We start from the raw sequence: 16,651 nt of genomic DNA, 5'->3' as shown, positions 1-16,651 counted from the left end.
CTCGGCTGCTCACTTCTTGTTTGTCAAGTAGGATAGCTGCACTCAGACTCCCTGAGCCACAGCTTTCTGCCCAACTTACTTAATAAATATGGTGAATCAATTCATAATAGCTAAAACCTGGAAGCATCCCAGGTGCCCAACAACAGATGAATGGCTGAGAAAGCTGTGGTATATATACACAATGGAATACTATGCAGCTATTAAGAACAATGAACCCACCTTCTCTGACCCATCTTGGACAGAGCTAGAAGGAATTATGTTAAGTGAGCTAAGTCAGAAAGATAAAGATGAGTATGGGATGATCCCACTCATCAACAGAAGTTGAGAAAGAAGATCAGAAAGGGAAACTAAAAGCAGGATCTGACTAAATTGAGAGTAGGGCATCAAAGTAAAAACCCTGTGGTGAGGGGGAGGGTGGACATTCAGCTTCCTGGGGTGGCAGGGGGGGCTGGGGGTGGGTGAAATGGGACACAGTCTTTTGGTGGTGGGAATGGTGTTTCATATAAATCACTATTTAACTAATATGAGAGGGGGAAAATTGATTGTATGTCTCAAACTTTTAAAAACACAGACTGAGCCTTTTTAATACATAGGCTGAGTCTTTGATATGCAGACTCTCTCAAAAGCCTAGACCAGGTAGATCAGGGGCAACCAGTGGCACAGCTACATACAAGATACTGGGTATTCAAAGTTAAGCCAGTTACCAAATAATGTGATGAACCTCACATCTCCACTAGAGAGCCTATATTTCCCGCAGTCCTGGAACCTTAGGGTGAGGCCCACTTTCCCGCATGCTTCTCCCAATTCATATCAAATAATACTGCATCCACCGATCGCAACCTAATCAACGCAATGAGTGCCACCCCAGCATGTTTCACCTCAGACTGTGTCCAGAGACTTCAGGTGTGGAATGACAACCCTTCAGCTTCATTACTTGGGTGAGACCTTTCCTTTCATAGTATTCTCTAATTCCATTCCAGGTGGTTCACTTCATAACAAAGTCCCAAAACCTAGATATACACCAGGTTCCGTGAGATAGAGCATATGTTCACACATATCCATAAACTAGAGCAAAATATATACCTGAAAACAGAAGTACACTAGAGTCTGCAGTGAGTACCCCCAACACTTCATCTCCACTATTCCAACCTTTGGGTCCATGATTGCTCAACAATTTGTTTGGCTTTGTATGTTAACTCTCTTTTCAGCCACCAGGTTCCAGATGCAACATGATGCTGATCAGGCTTCCCTGGACTGAAGTGTCAATGTGAAGTGACAATGTGTCCTGGAGCTCCGCTTCCCTAGAGACCCACCCTACTAGGGAAAGAGAGGCAGGCTGGGAGTATGGATCAACCAGTCAACGCCCATGTTCAGCAGGGAAGCAATTACAGAAGCCAGACCTTCCACCTTCTGCAACCCACAACGACCCTGGGTCCATGCTCCCAGAGGGATAGAGAATGGGAAAGCTATAAGGGGAGGGGATGGGATATGGAGATTGGGTGGCGGGAATTGTGTGGAGGAGTTGTACCCCTCCTCTCCTATGGTTTTATTAATGTCTCCTTTCTTAAATAAAAAATAAGTAAATAAATAAATAAATATGGTGAACATTACTGTAAGTAAGTGAACAACATAAAAGACCCCCATGCAAGTCACAGTCTTTCACTTGTTCCTTCCTTAACATCAAGGCGATGGTTCTGGTTTTGGACAATTAATTATGAGCTGAATTAAATGAGTAAGACTTGGATTTTTTTTTTTTTTTTTGCCTCTAGGGTTATCACTGGGGTTTGGTGCTGATATCATGAATCCTGGCAGCCATGTTTTTTTTGTTTGTTTTTTCATTTTACTGGATAGGACAGAGAGAAACTGAGAAAGGAGAGGGAGATAGAGAGGGAGAAAGACAGACACCTGCAGACCCATTTTGCCACTTGTGAAGCATACCCCTGCAGGTGGGAAGCATGGTGCTTGAACCTGGATCCTTGTGAGGGTCCTTGCACTTAGTACTATGTGCACTTTGCCATGTGTGCCACTGCCTGGCCCACAGTCTTGGAATTTTTAACAAGAAGCAAAAATAAATTGAACAGGTCATAGAGAAGGATAATAAAAACTATATTTAGCTCTACTTTTCATTTCTTTCTGTGTTAGGAGTTGAGGGTAAGGACAGTAGTGAGTAGGGAGTTAAGACAATTTTCAGCTGAATGCCTTTGGTAATTCATCCTGACTCAGTATGGCACATTAAGATGATCTCAGAACTAATTGCCAAATTACAAGAAGAACCATGCTGAAGTAACTGGCAAGGGCCTGTGTTCTGCCCAGTGTTTCTCTGAGATCAGTGACCTGCCAAGTGTTTAGTGAATAGGGAGGCTGGAGGGTGAGATCCCACTGCTTGAGAACTCTAAGCTTCTAGTGAGTTCAGGTGACCTTTGAGAACCTGGTGTTGATGTCACTGTGGCTTCTGCAGATATAAATGCCTAAAACAGAAATCAGGCCTTCACTACTCCTGAGGCTCTGGCTTGTGAGAACAGCACAGGCTGGGGAGGAACCAGGGAGCCAGAGGTAGGGCGTCTGTGGCTGTGCTGGTCCCAGCTGGACCTGGAAGGAGGTGTCAGGGACATTCTGGGTCAGTGCTTTCCCACCTGGTGCTGTGCATGGCAAGTGACTGAGAGTTTCCTGGCAAAGTTAGCTACCTGACTCCCTGTAGTATGGACTCAAGCTGCCACTGAGCAAGGGCATGTGTCCAAAGAGAGCTCAGACCCCATTGTATCTGCTGTGGTGGTGGGAAATGGTGGTGAGCCCAAAGCAGAAGCCAGCATTACACAAAAAGAAAATATAGGAAGTATCCATGAAATAGTAATAGCAATAATAATAATAAAGAGCAAGAAAAGGCTTTTGCATTGAAGGCCCATAAGGGCATTTTCTACTTTCACTTTCCTAGAAGACAATGATGTCATTCAGAGCTCAGTGTTATGTTTTCTCAGAATGAATGTAGAGGCTACAGTCACCAAGGAACTCTAGAGCTGAATGTGAAGTAAGCACTGTCCGTGAGGAACCCAGCCTTCCACTATCGTGGTGGTGGTGGTGGTGGTGGTGGTGGTGGTGGTGGTGTGTGTGTGTGTGTGTGTGTATGTGTGACTGTTAAGGCATAAGCCGGGCTGGGCAGGGGAGGCTTGGACTGTCGGCAGTATCTGAAGATGACCAAGCACCAGCGGGGTCACAGATGGAATATGCTGGCCCTGTGTAAGCAACCCACATGGGGATTGGGGGCTTCGGGGGGGGTTGTCTCACAAGGGTTCTCCCACTACTCACCATGTAGGAAGGGAAGATCAGAACTCTCTTGTGCTTGCCACAAGGCCACTGAGGGTCATCCAAGAGATTTGGGTCATAGTCCATAAAGTCTCCCAGGTCACTACCTAAAGGGCACATGCAAAATGGTGATTAGGGAACCCGGGCTTCCAAAATAGAGGCATCTTCGAGACTGCCATGTAGAATGTCAGACTGGACAAAGACTGACTTCAGATCACTCAGCTCAGAGTCATTTCAGTCACTGGAACTTTAGGAGAAGCTGCTACAGGCCAATGAAGGGCAGTACCGCCCGCTGTAAAGGCTCACCAAATACTTAACTTTCTGACATGTTTGCCATTCAAGAACACTATATAGTACTCCCCATATCCAGGAGACACACGATTTCCTAGAGTGTGCAGATCACACACTGAGGCACCCAGAGGCTCATTTCTAAACTTCCAGCTGTGCCCTGTGAGCAACCCATTCCTCATGTGAATGCATCTGAACAGACTCCTGTGTCTGTTATGAACAAGAAATGGAGGTGCCACAAGGACAGAGTAGAAACTGGTTAGAGGTAGAGGCAACACAGGACAGTGGCTACAAGCCAGCATCTGGGCTTGGGGAAAGAGCTCAACTGGCAGCGTTCAGGATGTGCCTGCCCGAGACTCGGGGTGCCATCCCTAGCAGCACACAGAGAAGACTGTTGCTTTGGCTTCTCTCTTGCTCTCATGTGAGTCTGTCTCATAGAAAATCAATCTAAGGGGGAAAAAAAAGTCAGTACTTGGACAGGTCTGGAGAACTTCGTGTTCACTTGGAATTTCTCAGAGCCAAGAAAACCACACTGCTTTACAAAGTGTTTTCTCCCTTGTGTCAATTCTTACAAGGGTTTGTACAGGCAAAGTTGGAAGCATGTAACTCTCCCCTTCAGCAGCCAAGTTCATCATCTACTAACTATGCTAATCAAAGAGACAGTTCGCACACCCTCTACAAGCCTACCATCCAAAGAAAAGCTTGACTTGTGTACTATAAAAACATAGATCAGGATCAGTTCCCCACCTAGGAGATGAGTGGTATAGAGATGTATGAAGCCTGACTATGTTGTTCAGGACAGCTGGACTTGGTGTTTCTCCTTGTGGAAGCTTGGGGGTTGACAACTGAGGCATCTTGTTAGGGCAGTCACCCCGTGGCCTGGTGGTGAGTATGCATGGGCTGAGATCAGGAGTGACATCACTCTCAGGATGAGTTCTAGAACTCCCCCCACCCACACACACAAACACACACGCACAAACACACATGCATGCACACATACACTCTCACACACACGTACACACACAATCTTCCTGCACAGAGGAATACAAGCTACACACTCCCATGGGGGCACATCTTGTTGTGAGCACTCCAGACCCAGCCAGGCCTGAGGTTACCTGTGTCCAGGCTGCCCTGGGTGGTGCTGGCACGTCCGATAGAGAGGCTGCGGTGACTCAGGTTACGGATCTGGGAGAAGGAGGAGGTGGAGTCTATGGTGTTTCTCCGGGCTCCAAAGGCATTTGTTGGCCACAGAAACTGGGTATATGAAACAGTCTAAAAGGTCAACACAAAAACAGACAAGAGTTAAGATTATGTTTTGACCAAGTTATGTTGCACCCGCATAAGGTCTATGTTCTCGTGCCTGCGATTCTAAAATCCAATGAGACTGAAAAAACAGATTCTGTTCTGGTATTTACTTGTGCTGAATGCTAAATTGAGCTGACTTGATACTTTGTTCAGCTTTGATTTATCCTGCTTGGCATAAATGTTCACATTACATGTTAGAAGGATCAGTGTATTTGGCAAGTACAATCTCAGAAATTGTTGGGGTACTGAGTTAGTAAATTAAGACTGAATATATATATTACAGTACTACCTCTGATAAGCCACTGAGTACATATCCAGAACATGCCGTGGCCTAGGAGTCTCTGCTAAGGGACTGTGTGTGACCTCTTAGTAGTCCCTCGGCAGTTGCTACTGATGATACCTCTCTCTCGGGAGTCGGGTGGTAGTGCAGCAGGTTAAGCACAGGTAGCGCTAAGTGCAAGGACCGGTGTAAGCATCCCGGTTCGAGCCCCTGGCTCCCCACCTGCAGGGGAAGTCGCTTCACAAGTGGTGAAGCAGGTCTGCAGGTGTCTTTCTCTCACCCTCTCTGTCTTCCCCTCCTCTCTCCATTTCTCTCTGTCCTATCCAACAACAATGACAACAATAACTACAATGGTGATACCTCTCTCTGTACACCATCCTCCCCCATTCCCATGAGGACACACAGCCTTTTGGAAGGGAGTATTTTTCACTTCCTGGGATACGGGGGCTCACACATCCTCACACCATAGGCTCTGGGCTGATATCCAGGTGATAGTGGTGACCAGCTGTTCTCTAAGTGATTGGTGGCTGAAAGAACAGGGTAACCAGCTGCTCTGTGGCCACTATCTGGGACTGAGGTCCTCATGGTTCCTCAGGTCCATCAGAAACTTTCCAGAAACTTCTCAGTGGACTTCACTCACTTTTTTTGGTCACCAGGGCTTCTGCTGGGACTTGGATCTGCATAACTCCACTGTTCTGGCCGGGTCTTTTTTTTTTTTTTTTTTTTAATAGAGGACAAGAGACACAGAGGGAGAGAGAAACTGAGAGATACCTACATCACTGCTCCACCACTCACTAAGCTGCCCCCCTGCAGGTAGGGACTGGGGGCTTGAACCCAGGTCCTCACGCATGGTGATGTGTACTGGGTGAGCCAGCACCTGGCCCAGTTCAGTGGATTTCACTTGTGCACCGAAGAGGGAGCTGTGGCTGTTGTCACACACCCAGGAATGTCTGACAGATCTGGCTTTCTCCACCAGGAGCCATGTTCTTCACGTTGCCTTTGCTTCCTGACCCTTCTGGATGCAGCACAAGCTCACCGGCAGGAAGCTGTGCAGCCTTACCTTCCCATCAGCACCCAGCTCCACACCTTCAAGGCCGATGATCTCTTTCCAGCTCATGGCACCTGTTGACTGTCTTCCTCCATCCAATTTCAAATCTCTGGGGAGGAAAAGCCAAAGAAAACAATGACTTTGCACCTAAAAGAGTCATGATGCTTACAACACAAGACACTGTGATCATACCAAGTGACCAAGTCACGTCAAAGCCCCAACCTAGTAGAAGTTCTGACCATGAAACCAATGAATCAACAGCACTGCTTCTTGCCCAGCAAGGCTCCTCACTTAGAGATGAGGAAGAACATGCATCCCCTGTTCTATGGAACTCCAGCTGCTGGGTTCTTTTTGAAGCTGGGAAGACCACCTCTCCTTTTATGACACAGGAAAAATAAATTTTTTTTTATAAATAATTCTTTCAGGTTTGTTGCTGGCAGTGAAAAGAATTTATGGCACACATCAGTTAGCTACCTTGCCAAGCCACCTGGAAAGTGAATGTCTTTCTAGAAGAGAATAAGCACCAGTGGAACAATCAGGACTTCACAAAGTATAAAGAGTTTCAAACACCAGCTCTTTTCTTCTTTAAAGTGACTCTATCAGACAGGAGTTGCTTTTTTGTTGTTGTTGTTGCCTCCAGGATTATCGCTGGGGTTTGGTGGCAGCACTGCTCCTGGTGGTGGTCTTTTATTTTTTTATTTTTTTTTATTTTTACAATTTATTGGATAGGACAAAGAGAAACTGAGAGGGGAGGGGAAGAGGGGAAGAAAAAGACAGACACCTGCAGACCTGCTTCACCGTGTGTGAAGCGACCCTCCCTACAGACGGAGAGCCTGGGGGGCTTGAACCTGGATCCTTGAGCAGGTCCTTGCACTTTGAACTATGTGCACTTAACCTGGTGCACCACCGCCTGGCCTCCAGGTGCTGCTTTTAGTCTCCTGTTTTACAGGTGAGGAGAATGAGGCCGGGAGCCTGCTGAGACTGCTGAGGTTGGTCTTGTAATGCAAGACAGGCTGGCCATAGTTGTGCTCAGGATAAGGCCTTACATTGTGAAGGACAACCCTCCTCCTCGATAGCACTTCTCAAAGTTGGCTGCATGTTAGAATTTCCAGAGTCTCTGACAAGCAACTGCTGCCTAAATTCTAGCACCAGATACTGTGGCTCAGTTAGTGTGGAGTCTAGGCAGCAAGTCTTCCTTCTCTCCCCCTCTTTCTCTTTCCTTCTTCCTCTCTTTCCCACTTTTGCTTTTCAGAGAGAGGCAGAGAGTGAAAGAGACTCCAGCACCAAAACTCCCTTCAGTGCAGTGGTAGCCCAGGCTTGAACCTGGGCTGGCCTTCCTTTCTTCTTTGGATTAACTTTACTTCATGAGAGAGACAGAAGCAGACATCAGAATACCACTCTGGCATATTTGGTGCTAGAGTTCTACCTCAGATCTCAGGCACACAAGTCCTGTGCTCTAGCCAACAAGAGTTTTGTACGTTCTCTAGGTAATGCTAAGTTGCACTAGTGTTTGGGAACACTATCTTCTGGCTTATCAGAGCAGTTTTAGGTCAACACTATTCTTGCTGTGTGGTCTGGACTAAGGCACCAAGTTTGGTGGTCATCTCCTAGGTCCTAAGTGAGAATATAATGCAAAGCAAAAGTCTTTGGGGGCAAAAGTTAGAGTAAGTAAGGAAAAGGAAAAAGAAAGGGGCCAGGTGAAGAGGAGGGAGAAACAAGACAACCCCTTTATGGATTGAAAACAGATTTGCTTTTGCTGAGCCAGCATTCTTGTCTACGAGCATTCCATGGATGAATTGACTCTCTAATCCCACTGGTAATGCAGTGTATGACTCATGGCAGTTTTAAAAGAAACACCCAACACCTTTTTCACCCAGTAAAGGCTGCATTTCACAGCAATTCTCCTTGGGAGTCCCGATTCTGCTATCTCCAAGGTCTTTGAGTTCCTTTGGGATTGCTATGAAAAGCAATAACAAATTCATCACAGTATTTAAACAATATTTGTATATATATGTATATATATTCCTTTTTAAATTATTCATGTATTTACTTTGGATAAAGACAGACATTGAGATGGAGATAGAGAGGGAAAGAGACACTTGCAGCCCTGCTTCACCACTTGAAATGCTTCCCTCCTGCCAGTGGGGACCAAGGGCTTGAACCCAGATCCTTACACACTGTAATGTGTGCACTCAACCAGGTGCACCACCACCAGGTCCCTATATTTCCTTTTTTAATCCTGTGCATGACTACTTTATTTTTTCATTTTTTAAAATTTATTTCTTTATTATTGGATAGAGGCAGAGAGAAATTGAGAGGAGAGGGAGAGGGACAGAAAGACACCTGCAGCCCTGCTTCACCACTCACGAAGCTTTCCCCCTGCAGGTGGGGACCAGGGGTTTGAACCTGGGTTCTTGTGCACTGTAATGTGTGCGCTTAACCAGGAGCGCCACCTCCTGGCCCCCCTCATGATTACTTTAATCTCCCTCCCCCCACCTCCTATCAGCCAAGTTTGACAACAAATAACTTCATGCCATTCCTAACATCTAATTCACTTAAGGATGAGGCAGAACAGAACACTAATGCTCAGAACTGTGAGCGTTATTTTCAGTACTGTAAACACTTACTTACACCCATGAGTCCCCTGTGAGTGCCTCTTTGAATGAAGAGCTGGCACATCTGGAGCTAAGAGGCTCAGGACTTTGCTGACATGCTGTGCAGAGGGACCTGGATTTGAGCCCCCGCTTCCTATTTGCAGAGGGCATGCTTTATGAGCAGTGAAGCAGGTCTGTAGATGTCTATTTTTCTGTCTCCCTCTGTATCTCCCCTCTCCTCTCAATTTCTCTCTGTTCTATCAAATAAAGTAGTAAAAAAAAAAAAGAGGAAAAAAATGGCCACCAAAAACTGGTGGATTTATAGTGAGCCCCAGGGATAATCCTGGTGGCAATAAAAACAAGCAAACAAAAAACTCTAGTGAAATATAACTAAGCAGAAGTCCCAGTGAAGTAATTAAATCTTGATTTTTCTTTCTAAGATCCTAAGATCAATGTTCTGAATTCCAATTAAAATGGGTATGAAGGGAGTCAGGTGGTAGCACAGCAGGTTAAGCGCATGTGGCACAAAGTGCCAAGGACCGGCATAAGGATTCCGGTTCAAGCCCCCGGCTCCCCACCTGCAGGGGTGTCACTTCACAAGCGATGAAGCAGGTCTGCAGGTGTCTTTCTCTCCCCCTCTCTGTCTTCCCCTCCTCTTTCCATTTCTCTCTGTCCTATCCAACAACGACGACATCAATAACAACAACAGTAATAACTACAACAACAAAAAAACAACAACAAGGGCAACAAAAGGGAATAAATAAATATTTAAAAAATAAATAAAATGGGTATGAAAACAGGGGTCTCTGTCTGGCTCCAAAGCCAGTATTAACTCTCCAGTACCAGGAGACTGAGTTGGTTCATGTGGGACTGCAGATGAGAGTAATTAAAAACAAACTAAAGTTTGAATTTTCAATGTCTTTGAAAATACTAGAAGATTATTTTTTCCCCCAGATATATATTGAGGGTTCTAATATAAATTTATGTTCAAGCTCCTAAAAATGGAATGGAGGCAAGTTCAAGCACCATATGTGGATATTATTCAAAACTGTCTGTTCTGGGGTTTAGATGCAGTAGCTTACACTCGAAGAGATGGACATGTTTGGTCAGGTCATAGGCAAAGATTTCCTTTCAGCAGAGCCACTGGTAAGGAACCATGGACAACACACAGTCTGATTCCTTCCCTCCCACACTCCTAGGTGACTCTGCAGTTCAGATTTAGTTGGCTACAAACACATTTCTCATTCTATTCAAGTTTGTTAAGTTTTGCAGAGGTCAGAGCCAACAAAAACATTTTGAAAACCCAGCACAAAGACTTTTTACAAAGGTTAGCCATTAAAAGACTGGGGTGAGGGGAGAAAAAAACAGCAGATGAAAATACTTTTGGGGTGTTGGGTGGTGGTGCATTGGGTTGAGTGCACACAAAGACTGGGGTTCAAGTCCCTGGTCCCCACATACAGAGAGGAAGCTTCCATGAGTGGTTAGACAAGGTTACAGGTGTGTCTCTCTCCTTCCTATCTTATCTCCCTTCTCCCTCTCCATTTCTCTGTATATATTTTTAAAAAAATGTCTGACAAGAGCGTGCATATGTTTTGCAGGCACTAAGACTTAGCAACCCTGGTAAGAGAAAAGAAAGAAAGAAAGGAGGAAAGAAAGGGAAAAGAAAAAAAGAGAAGAAAGAAAATGCATTTGAGGAGTGTGCCAACAGCAGTTACACCTTTAAATAAGGAGCAGAAATACTGGTAGGTTCTTTTGAGGGGTGTAGACTCATCCTTCAGAAGAAGGTACTGTAATTCATCTCATGTAGCTTTCATTGAAAGCCTCTCCCTCCATGCTGGAAAGCCCCTAGACCTCAGTTTTGGATCTCACAAGACAAAGTGAATGAACATGATTTCACAGTTGTGAAGTCATCTCGTTAGAGCAGATGGGCAAGCCTGGTACCCAAAGGGGATTGTTTTGGCTGCTATTGACTACATAAGGGTCAACTTGTGATTTCATCATGTGTAGCAGGCAAAAGGATCTTTCTTTCCTTTTCCGAGATGCCCATTGAGCCATAATGCATGAAATTGAACAAACAAGATTACCTAGTGGAAAATAAGAGGTTCAGCCCAATGTCCTTTCCCAAGGAAGTATATGATTAATAAACCAATATTCCTGTTGATAAAAAAGATGCAAGATTATATGCTTAACACCAGAGAAGTAGATGGTAGATGTATGTATGATATCCAATTAACTATTTCCCAAGTTTCTAAAACAGAAATGACTGGTCTTCTGTCTGTGATGCTCTAAACTTAAGACCTTGGAATACCAACAGGGAGCTCCACTGGGCATCTACTCTTTAAAAGACAATAAAAGGTTGAATGTTTTGATGTGTAAATAATTTTAAAGTCAATTAAAGATTAACAGGATTTCCAGATACTGAGAAAAAAAAAATGAAGAGAGATTTGTTGCACAGGAAGCCAAGCTTGAAAGCTGGCTTAGGAAAGGAAATACCACTTGTGAGCTAATTTTAATTAAGAGATTACACTTCCTCTGGAATGTAGTGACACAAGCCATAAATGCTTAAGTAGCTCTGTTTCTGGCTTCTTCGGACACAGTGAAGTGTCATCTTGGATTGGATCTGTGCACTGATATTAAGAGCAAAACCTTCTACCATCACAGTTCCCTCAGTGGAATGAGGTCCAGGGCGGACAAGAAAAAGTAAAATCCAAAGTACTGCCTTTCTTGCATTCACGCCGTGCTTCATTGATAAGTCAGCCCCTTCAGGGTAACTGGCAGACAGTGAAGGAGCCTTAATGTGGCTTACACCAAAATCTTTGCCTAAAGGCAGATCCTATAAACAGCCGGATAACAACATAATTCATCCATGAAATCATTTCCAGATCTGTCTCTGTGTGGCAATATGCTTGATGTGAGGAAAGAAACACAATTTGTGAATGTGTAATTTTCCACAGCCAAAAGAGATGTTTTCTGGGGAAAGTGGGCAGGGAGGAAGGGCCAGGAGCCAGGCAGGGAGCATTTCAACTTGAAGGCTTCTCTAACGATAGAAAAAGCTGTTCTCTGTGTCACAAAATGAACACTCAGAAAATGGACCCAAGAGAATGACCTCATCTAAGTGCCCCAATGCCAAGAGTGAAAGATACAAACACCATGAGGAAGCTGCTGACAATCTTAAAACACACCCTCAGGGGTCCAGCACAGTGGGTTAAGTACACATGGTGTGAAGCTCAAGGACCAGCCTAAGGATCCCTGTTGGAGCCCCTGGCTTTCCACCTGCAGGGGAGTTGCTTCATAAGCGGTGAAGCAGGTCTGCAGGTGTCTGTCTTTCTCTCCTCCTCTCTCCATTTCTCTCTGTCCTATCCAATAATGACGACATCAATAACAACAATAACTACAACAACAATGAAAAACAACAAGGGCGGGAGTCGGGCGGTGGTGCAGCGGGCGCAGTGGGTTAAGCGCAGGTGGCGCAAAGCACAAGGACTGGCATAAGCATCCCGGTTCGAGCCCCCGGCTCCCCACCTGTAGGGGAGTCGCTTTACAGGCGGTGAAGCAGGTCTGCAGGTGTCTATCTTTCTCTCCCCCTCTGTCTTCCCCTGCTCTCTCCATTTCTCTCTGCCCTAACAATGATGACATCAATAGCTACAACAATGTTAAACAACAGGGGCGGGGCCAGGTGGTGGTGCACCTGGTTGAGCCAACAAGGGCAACAAAAGGGAAAATAAAAAAATAAATAAATAAAAATTAAAAAATACTTTTTTTTAAAAAAAAAAAGAAAAACAACAAGGGCAACAGAAGGGAAAAAAATAGCCTTTAGAAGCAGTGGATTCACGGAGCAGGCATCGAGCCCCAGCAATAACCCTGAAGGCAAAACAAACAAACACCCCTAAGATGTCGTGTTCCACTAGGAAGCCATTTTTTCATCACATAGTCTCTGATACACCTTTGATAAACTAACCCAGAGACTATTATTCAGTCAGACATGGATGTCTGAATGGGACCATCCTACATACATCACAGAAAAAAAATATATGTATTTTGCCTCCAGAGTCACTGCTGGGGCTTGGTGCCTGCACTATGAATCCACTGCTTCTTGAGATCATTTTACCTGTTTTGTCGCTCATGCTTTTTTAGTTGTTATTGTTATTGTTGTCATGGCTATGGTTGTTGGATAGGACAGAGCGAAAACCAAGAGAGGAGGGAAGACAGAGAGGAGAAAAGAAAGATAGACACCTGCAGGCCTACTTCACCACCTGTGAAGTGACCTCCCCCCTTCTGCAGGTGGGGAGCCGGGGGCTCGAACCGGGATCCTTACTCCGGTCCTTGCTCTTAGTGCCATGTGCACTAAACCCACTGGGCTAGCGCCCAGTCCACATCTATATATATATTTATATTTAAAATTTTTATCGGGGGATTGATGTTTTACATTTGACAGTAAATACAATAGTTTGTACATAACATTTCGCAGTTTTCCACATAACAATAAAACCCCCACTAGGTTCTCTGTCATCCTTTTTGGACCTGTACTCTCCCTGCCACACACCCCAGAGTCTTTTACTTTGGTGCAATACACCAACTCCAGTTCAGGTTCTACTTGTTTTCTCTTCTGATCTTTTTTTTCAACTTCTGCTTGAGAATGAGATCATCCCATATTCATCCTTCTGTGTCTGACTTATTTAACTTAACATGATTTCTTCAAGCTTCATCCAAGATGGGCTGAAAATGGTAAAATCACTATTTTTAATAGCTGAGTAGTAGTCCATTGTGTATATATCACAACTTGCTCGGCCACTCATCTGTTGCTGGACACCTGGGTTGCGTCCAGATTTGGATACTACAAATTGCGCTGCTGTGAACATACTATACACAACTCTATTTGGATGGGTGTGTCAGGATCCTTAGGATATATCCCCAGGAAAGGAATTGCAGGATCATAGGGCAGGTCCATTTCTGGGGTAGGTCCATTTCTAGCCTTCTGAGAGTCTTCTAGACAGTTCTCCACAGAGGTTGGACCAATTTACATTCCCACCAGCAGTGCAGGAGGGTTCCTTTGACCCCACAACCTCTCCAGCATTTGTTGCTGTTACCTTTTCTGATGTATGACATTCTCACAGGAATGAAGTGATATCTCATTGTTGTCTTTATTTGCATTTCTCTGACAATCAAAGACTTGGAGCATTTTTTCATGTGTTTGTTGGCTGTTTGGATCTCTTCTGTGGTAAATATTCTGTCCATGTCCTCTCCCCATTTTTGGATGGGGTTATTTGTTTCTCTTGTGGTCAGTTTGTCAAACTATTTATATATTTTGGTTATTAAACTCTTGTCTGATGTATGGCATGTAAAGATCTTCTTCCATTCTGTGAGGGGGTCTCTTGGTTTGGGTAGTGGTTTCTTTTGCTGTGAAGACGCTTTTTAATTTGATGTAGTCCCATAGGTTTATACTTGCCTCAGTCTTCTTTGTAATTGGATTTGTTTTATTGAAGATGTCTTTAAAATTTATGTGGAAAAGAGTTCTGCCAATATTTTCCTCTAAGTATCTGATAGTTTCTGGTCTAACATCCAAGTCCTTGATCCACTTGGAATTTACTTTTGTATTTGGAGAAATTTTGTGGTTCAGTTTCATTCTTCTGCATGTTTCAACCCATTGTTTCCAACACCATTTGTTGAAGAGACTCTGCTTCCCCCATTTAATAGTCTGGGCCCCTTTGTTAAAGATTAGATGTCCATAGATGTGGGGCTTACTTCTGGGCTCTCAATTCTATTCTACTGGTCAGTGTGTCTATTTATGTTCCAGTACCAAGCAGTTTTGATGACAATGGCCCTATAATACAATTTGAGATCTGGGAGTGTGATGCCTCCGGTTCTGTTCTTTTTTCTCAAGATTGTTTTGGCAATTATAGGTCTTTTCTGGTTCCAGATAAACATTTGTAGCATTTGTTCTATTCTCCTAGAAAAGGTGGTTGGGATCTTGATGGGGATGGCATTAAATTTGTATATGGCTCTAGGTAGTATATTCATTTTAATGATGTTAATTCTTCCAACCCATGAACATGGAATATCTTTCCACTTCTCTGTGTCTTTTTCAATTTCCTTGAGTAGTGACTCATAATTTTCAGTATATAAGTCTTTCATTTATTTTGTTAGGTTTATTCCTAGGTATTTTATTGTTTTTGTTGCTATAGTAAAAGAAATTGATTTCTGGATTTCAATTTCTTCTAACTTAGTATTTGCATAGAGGAATGCCACTGACTTTTGAATGTTAATTTTGTAGCCTGACACCTTACTGTATTGCCTGATGATTTCCAAAAGCTTCTTGCTGGATTCTTTAGGTTTTTCTATGTATACTATCATGTCATCTGCAAATAGGGAGAGTTTGACTTCTTCTCTTCCAATCTGTATCCCTTTAATTCCTTGCTCCTGCCTGATTGCTATGGCAAGAACTTCCAACACTATGTTTAATAGTAATGGTGATAATGGGCAGCCCTGTCTGGTACCTGATCTGAGTGGAAATGCTTCCTGTTTTTCACCATTCAGTGTGATGTTGGCTGTAGGTTTTCTATATATAGAGTCCACTATCTTCAGGAATTTTCCATCTACTCCCATTTTCTGTAGTGTTTTGATCATAAAGGGATGTCTGATTTTGTCAAAGATTTTCTCTGCATCTATTGATATGACCATGTGGTCTTTGGTCTTGCTTTTATTGATGTGGTAGCTCACGTTGATTGATTTATGTATATTAAACCAACCTTGCATCCCTGTGATAAACCCCACTTGGCCATGATGTACAATCTTTTTAATAGACTGCTGTATCCAGTTGGCTAGAATTTTGTTCAATATTTTAGTATCTATGTTCATCAGAGATATTGGTCTGTAGTTTTCTTTTTTGGTTGTGTCCTTGTCTGCTTTTGGTATCAAAGTGATGTTGGCTTCATGGAAGCTGGAGAGGAGTATTCCAGTGTCTTCAATCTTCTGGAAGACTTTTAAAAGTAGAGGTACTAACTCTTCCTTAAAGGTTTTGTATAATTCATATGTAAAACCATCTGGTCCAGGACTTTTATTCTTGGGAAGGTTTTTGGTAACTGTTTCAATTTTGTTGGCTGTGATGGGCCTGTTCATATTATCTAGTTCCTCTTTATTTAATTTTGAAAGTTGGTAGGTATCTAGGAAATCGTTAATTTCTTCCAGGTTCTCTAGCTTGTTGGCATATAGTTGTTCTTAGAAGCCTTGCATGATATGTTGAATTTCTGTGGTGTCTGTTGTGATATCTCCTCTTTCACCAGGTCCTGATGGAGCTTGAAGTTCAGAGCCTTATCCAACTGGGAGTATGGATCAAGATTTCTTTTGGGGTGTAGAAGGTGGGGATTCTGGCTTCTGAGATTTCTTCTGCACTGGACATGGGCATGGGCAGGTCGTTTCATACACCTAGTCTGTTTCAGTCTTTCCCTAGTGGGGTAGAGCTATGGAGAGCACATTAAAAAAAATATATATGTGAGAGACTTCCAGAGGCGGGGCTATGGAGCAGCAACAGCTGTATTTCTCTCCTCTCCTCTCCTCTCCTCTCCTCTCCTTCCTCTCCTCTCCTCTCCTCTCCTCTCCTCTCCTCTCCTCTCCTCTCCTCTCCTCTCCTCTCCCCTCCCCTCCCCTCCCCTCCCCTCCCCTCCCCTCCTCTTCTCTCCTCTCCTGGGTCAACTAGAAATACCAAAGGAGATCATCTGGGACCAAACAATGCAGGACTAGAACAACTTCAGGAATCCACCAAACCACTGGCGAGTGCAAACACGTGTGGCTCATGGACAGAGAGGGGCCTAAGGAGAGATTGAATAGCTCTTAACAATC

General features: G+C 44.0%; 1 protein-coding gene across 4 annotated transcripts in view; it reads right to left on the bottom strand.

Moving 5' to 3' along the window:
• CABLES1 (Cdk5 and Abl enzyme substrate 1) overlaps window positions 1-16,651 on the bottom strand; it is a 166,380-nt gene that overhangs the window by 20,480 nt on the left and 129,249 nt on the right. For 3 of the 4 annotated variants that reach the window (XM_060173586.1, XM_060173583.1, XM_060173584.1), the window contains 3 exons: window positions 6,234-6,330; window positions 4,704-4,860; window positions 3,304-3,407 (listed from right to left, as the gene is read on the bottom strand). In XM_060173586.1, coding sequence (XP_060029569.1) covers window positions 3,304-3,407; window positions 4,704-4,860; window positions 6,234-6,330 — 358 coding nt within the window. Of the gene's footprint in view, window positions 1-1,818; window positions 2,590-3,303; window positions 3,408-4,703; window positions 4,861-6,233; window positions 6,331-16,651 lie in introns of those variants that run through there. The other variant, XM_060173585.1, reaches the window with a different exon arrangement.

The sequence above is a fragment of the Erinaceus europaeus genome, chromosome 15 (genome assembly GCF_950295315.1).
Source record: "Erinaceus europaeus chromosome 15, mEriEur2.1, whole genome shotgun sequence".
In the NCBI taxonomy this organism is placed as follows: domain Eukaryota; kingdom Metazoa; phylum Chordata; class Mammalia; order Eulipotyphla; family Erinaceidae; genus Erinaceus; species Erinaceus europaeus.
This window is presented reverse-complemented; position numbering and strand designations above follow the sequence as displayed.